At 29.6% G+C, this 6,000-nt stretch overlaps 1 protein-coding gene across 1 annotated transcript in view; it reads left to right on the plus strand.

Moving 5' to 3' along the window:
* The window catches only part of Ppcdc (phosphopantothenoylcysteine decarboxylase), a 28,389-nt gene extending 22,709 nt beyond the window's left edge, over nt 1–5,680 (plus strand). The window contains exons 2-3 of the mRNA XM_075365156.1: nt 361–726; nt 5,209–5,680. Coding sequence (XP_075221271.1) covers nt 400–726; nt 5,209–5,469 — 588 coding nt within the window. The 5' untranslated portion in view covers nt 361–399 and the 3' untranslated portion in view covers nt 5,470–5,680. The remainder of the gene's footprint in view (nt 1–360; nt 727–5,208) is intronic.
* Nucleotides 5,681–6,000: the final 320 nt, after the last annotated feature.

Genomic DNA, 6,000 nt, shown 5'->3' on the forward strand with positions numbered 1-6,000 from the left:
CGTATTATAGATGTCATCATTTTTTATCTTTGCACTTAATAGCACACATGTGATATTTATTTAACTATTAATAAATCTCATTGTATAACTTATAAAATAGATAATTATGGTTCCTCTGTTGTTGGCTAATTGGTGTGTCTTCCTGTTTACTGGAAGGTTGAGGTTCCAAATTATAACGGAGCAGTTATTTGAAAAAAAATGCAAAAATACCAGCTCCTTTTCTAGTAATTGAACTCGGTACCAATTTAAAGTTAAAACAGCATTTCTATTATAATACTTTCCCTTTGCAAGTTTATTATTATTTTTTTATTATAAGTTGATTTGTGTTAATTAAACTTAAAACATTGTATATAATTTTAGGTAATATATAAATGGTTTAAAATAAAGTAAAAAAAAAAAATGAATAAAAAAAACTTATTGATTTGTTGTACTGGAAGCGTTGCAACTATAAAATTACCACAATTAATCACATATATTGAAGAAAAAGTAAGTGAAAATGAACAGCTTAATTTAATACTATCAATTCAAGTTGTTATGACAAAAAGTGCTATTCATTTTTGTTCAAAAGATGAAATACAAAGTCATGTAAAAGTAAACATAGATGAAAATGAATGGGAAATGTGGAATAAGCGAGGCGATCCTGTTCTGCATATAGAATTATCAAAATGGGCAGATGTTATTTTAATTGCACCTCTAGATGCAAACACGTTAGCAAAAATTGCCACTGTAAGTAAACATAGGATATAATTTGAAATATTATTTATAAGTTAATTATTTATGGTATGATAAATGAGCATTGGAGTAGCTTAGTACAGAGTGTTCGGAAAGTTGCAGTGCACTGGAATTTTGGAAGTGTAATGATGAAACTTTCTTAATTATTACTTTGTATTTTTATTTCATTATTTTATAGACGTGGATATTACAATAACTGAAATAATGTATAAAACGTGTTGAAAATGACCTCCTCCAACATCAGTACAACACTGCACACATTTCAATTTGTTTTCAAACATTTCAACCAGCTGATGAACTGGAATGTCTTGTATATATGCCGTTATTGGGGTTTTTAGTTTGCCAATCATGCGTACTCTTTTGTAACATACTTTTTGTTTCGCTGCCCCCTGTAGAAAATAATTTGGGTGAGTGGGATCAGATGATTGTACAGGCCACAAACCCCCCTAGGAATGATTCATTCACCAAAGACATTTCAAAAAGAAGTCATTGACCTGTTTGTTAGCTTTGTGCACTATGGTGCCATATTGTTAGAACAAACTGTGATTGATTTCCACTTCTGTTAAAACAGCCACTTCTGTACTAAAACAGCACAGTAGTGATCACTATTAACTATATTTTCAAAAAAGATTGAACCCACAATGCGCATTTCTACTCACACCGACCCAGATTCCAATTTTCACTTTGTGTTAAGATTGTTCGTGTAATTCATGGGGGTTAGTTGTGACCACAGTCGTGTATTTTTTAAATTAATATACCCTTCCAGATGAAACCATGCTTCATCTGTAAAAAAACAATGTTGAGGACACATACAGAATTTTGGTCAATAAAACGTTAAAACCGTTGACAATAATCTAGTCTTTTGGAGTGATCTATAGGTTTCAGTTCTTGAAGACACATTACTTTTTAGGGGAAAAGTTTCAGTTTTTTTCTTACAGCTTTATGTGCAGTAGCAAATTTGATATCTTGCTGCTGTACTAATTTTTACTCATTGACTTTGATGAACTTTCGGAAATAGCATCTGAAATATTAAGCAGTTCCTGTTCGTTTAGTTTAGGTGGGCTTCCACTTCGATCAACATCTTCATGAGAGCCTGTTGACTGAAATTTTTTGATGAGAATTCGAACTGCATTGTGGTGAGGAACAGGAGTATTTGGAAACTTTTCAGAAAACTTGTGCCTCACTAAATCAGTATACTTGTCACCCTCAAGAAAGACATGTTCAGTGAGAAAAATGTGTCCTCTACCAAAAGAACTATCATTTTTTTTTGCAACTATTGATTCTGATAAACAACACAAATGAAACGAAGCATGTTTGATCACAACTCAACAACTGATGTCTTGGTTTATTACTGACCAACGCCCAATGAACCCACATGGCAACCAACCTAATGCTGAAAGAACAGAATGTACCACATATACTAAAGCATATGCACAGCAACTTTTCGAACGCACTGTGTTAAGAAAAACAGTTGCTTTTCTTAATAGGTGAGCGGATAAATGCTTGGGCAAAACAGTTACAGCTGTATCACCATGTTGAATACAGTCTTAGGTTTTGTAAGAAAAACCCAATGTCTAATTAAGTGCACATGCTGATATGGTGATTTAACTATGTGCATACTGTTCTTACAATAAGTGTCTAAAGTAAACTTTTATTTGTAGTGCATAATATATTTAGTGCTACTAAAAATTTGGCTGTTAAGGATAAACTACATTATGAAATTAACTACAAAATTAAATTCATTTTTTTTTAATATGTTATATTGTTATTGGTGTATATAAATATATTTTGAAATGTGTTTAATTATGTTTAGTATTTGTACGTTTTACTTTATTTTTTTATTTTCTTAAAAAAGAAAAAATGAGTTAAGTTTTATGGGTAAAAGATTTCTTTTCTATTTTTGTATTTAAATTAATTATAAATTCTTATAACATTTTCATTAACTTTGTTATTTTACTAGAAGTGTTCTTGCACTGCCTCATCTTGTAGAAAATGAAAAAAATAAACTTTTAAGTTGAACCTCATCTTTATTACATTACCTCATTCTATTACATTCAGTTCTAGAATGGGCTTCACCTGACAGGCATTTAAACTATTAGTTAATCTTGGTATGCAATTTTTGGAAAGGAATCAATCTCCAGATAACAGGCAGAATTGAAGCAACCACAAAATTTCTACGGTATTTTCCTTATCCTGGAAGATATCTTTTGAAGAAGAAAGAAGGTGGAGGAAAGGAATTAATAACTCTCAAAGAGACTGCTGTTTGTATCATGATGGTTTTATAATCTCATGAAATTTGTGGTTAATGACAGATCTAAAGTTAGTTTCATTTCTGGGGAAAAATTACAAGGGAAGTATTACCAAAATAACATTTTTTTTTTATAAATAAAATTATAAAATGATTTTCATGCTGGTTTATATATAAAGTTATGTCTGTTCAGAAATTTGCTATACTTTTCTTTTATAAATTTTTTGGATATAAATATAATTAAGTAGGCTTTATCTTTAGAAGTATTACTATTCTGAATTCATGGGCTAATGTCAACACTGTTGCCTTTCTTGGAAATATTTAATCATTGTTCTTTCAAAGAGGGTCTCCGTTTAGGAAATAAGAAAGATCTAAAAAATAAATGTGCTTTCTCATTTTTTAGTTTCAGTCAAAACGTCATGATACAAGAGCTTAGAACTACCATATGAAAATAAACAAGAACAAAATGAAAGTAATGAAATGTAGTATAAATAATGAAGATGGATACTGAATGTGAAAATAGGAAGAGAAAAGATTATGGAGGTAGAAGAATTTTGTTATATGGGAAATAGAATTACTAAAGATGGACGAAGCAGGAGCAATATAAAATGCCGAAGAACACAGGCAAAACGAGATTTCAGTCAGAAATATAATTTGTTTACATCAAAACTTAATTTAAATGTCAGGAAAAGATTTTTGAAAATATATGTTTGGAGCGTCACTTTATATGGAAGTGAAACTTGGACGATCGAAGTACTTCAGAAGAAAAGATTAAAAGCTTTTGAAATGTGGTGTTATAGGAGAATATTAAAAATCAGATGGGTGGATCAAGTGACAAATGAAGAGGTACTGTGGCAAATCGATGAAGAAAGAAGCATTTGGAAAATTATAGTTAAAAGAAGAGACAGACTTATAGGCAACATATTAAGGCATCCTGGAATAGTTGCTTTAATATTAGAGGGTCAGGTAGAAGGAAAAAATTGTGCAGGCAGGCAACGTTTGGAATATGTAAAACAAATTGTTCAGGATGTAGGATGTAGAGGGTATACTGAAATGAAACGACTTGCACTAGATAGGGAATCTTGGAGAGCTGCATCAAATCAGCACTCAAATGACTGAAAACAAAAAAAAAAAAAACAAGAGCTTTATCAATATGTTGCACTCGTTTGCTATTTATCATACTATTCAAAGGAAGACCTATGCTAAACTGTTACTGAAATTATTTGGAAATAAGATTACTATCAATAACTGTTATAAAAAGTTTACTTATATTCTAAAACTAGATGGCCGTTTTGATTGTAAAAAGATTATCAGATTATAAAACTTCAATATGAGTGTCACATCACTTATTGACTGACAATGTAAATTTTAAATAAAATTTAACTTGCTCCTGAATATTGACCATCTGAAAATTGCAAAATATTTTGAATAATTATAGGATGGTGCAATTTATAGCAAATTAGTTATGAAGGACAATACCAAAGATCATCATTTATCATACAATGCTGTTAGTACTTTGTCTTAGTATACAACATAAAAGGTTTGGGAACTTTTTGAATGAATCTTGTAATTTATAAAATGTGCTTGGTTAACTGATAGAATTGTGGAAAAGTAAGGTGTGTCTAACTTAAGTTCATAATGTATCTGGAGAAAATGAGATATTTCAGCTGTAACATTCATCATTATGAAGGCAGATCTTAAATTTACAATTAATGATAATTGTTGATAGCATTTTAAACTTGTATCTTTATCACCATTTATTAATTTTCTACATGATAAAAATATTAAAATTAACAACTACTTACAAAATTACCCAGTAAAATTACTTCCAGAAGGTATTTTTGGAGCTAATATGCAGCATATTTAGTGGAGTTACTAGAGTACTGTTAATGGTTGGTGATACCTGCTGTATGTATTCTTTATATATTGTGGCTGAATATGCTTTTAGTCTGTTTGATATAGTTTGTCACTGGTGGTAACCACTGAAGGGGCTGTGTAATTAGCTCCAAAAAAAAAAACTGTCTGGAAGTATTATTTATACATAATTTTAAAAGTCAAATGTTAATAATTTTCAAAAGGTTTTTTGGTAGTTGTATGTGATGTTGATCATATTACCTTTTATAGTTAATTATGAAATAAGGAAAAAAAATTTTTCTGTTTTCCTCAGATTATCAAATTATTGTTAATTATTATAAACTATTAATGGATACTTTTTTTAACTTTGGTAGGGTATATGTGATAATCTACTAACCTGCACAATAAGAGCGTGGGATATAACAAAGCCATTGATATTTTGTCCAGCAATGAACACAAAAATGTGGAATCACCCTATTACCAAAGTGCAAATATCTACTTTGTTATCCTGGGGATATAAAGAAGTGAAGTGTATCTCAAAAACATTAATGTGTGGTGATACAGGAATAGGTGCTATGGCTGAAATTTCAACAATAGGAAACTTTGTTATAAAGGAACTCACAATAAATTTATAAATAGGACAATATTAGAATTATAAATACAATGTTTAACATGTTTAATTTTCTTAGGTAAGTGAGTAATAATTCCACCATTAACAGTTTTGTGTTGGTGAAAGTATTGTTATAAGTTAAACTCATATTTTTTAAGTTTTTTTTATGTACTTCCTATATCCAGTAGCGTGTTAGTAATGTATATTTATAAACTTTTTTAATAAATTTATGGCTTATGAAACAGAATTTTATTTATTTCTCATGAAGCAGCTATTTTCCATAATAGCAACAAAAACCATTTCATTGGATTAGTAATTTATTAATGGTGTTTTCTGTCAAAGTAATTATTTATCTAAAATAAGAGATTTCTAATATACTCATATTCATCTGGACTTTTACTCTGAAACTGAGTGACGTCTGATTATTTGATCAGTAAAAGCTGAATGTTGGTATAATAATATTCCACAATCCAGATATAATTGTCTATTGAGATTTATTCTTGAAAATCTCATATATTTTAAATGCAGTAATATTTTTTATAGTTGTAAATTTGCT

This window comes from Lycorma delicatula, chromosome 4, assembly GCF_047948215.1.
Source record: "Lycorma delicatula isolate Av1 chromosome 4, ASM4794821v1, whole genome shotgun sequence".
Classification (NCBI taxonomy): Eukaryota; Metazoa; Arthropoda; class Insecta; order Hemiptera; family Fulgoridae; genus Lycorma; species Lycorma delicatula.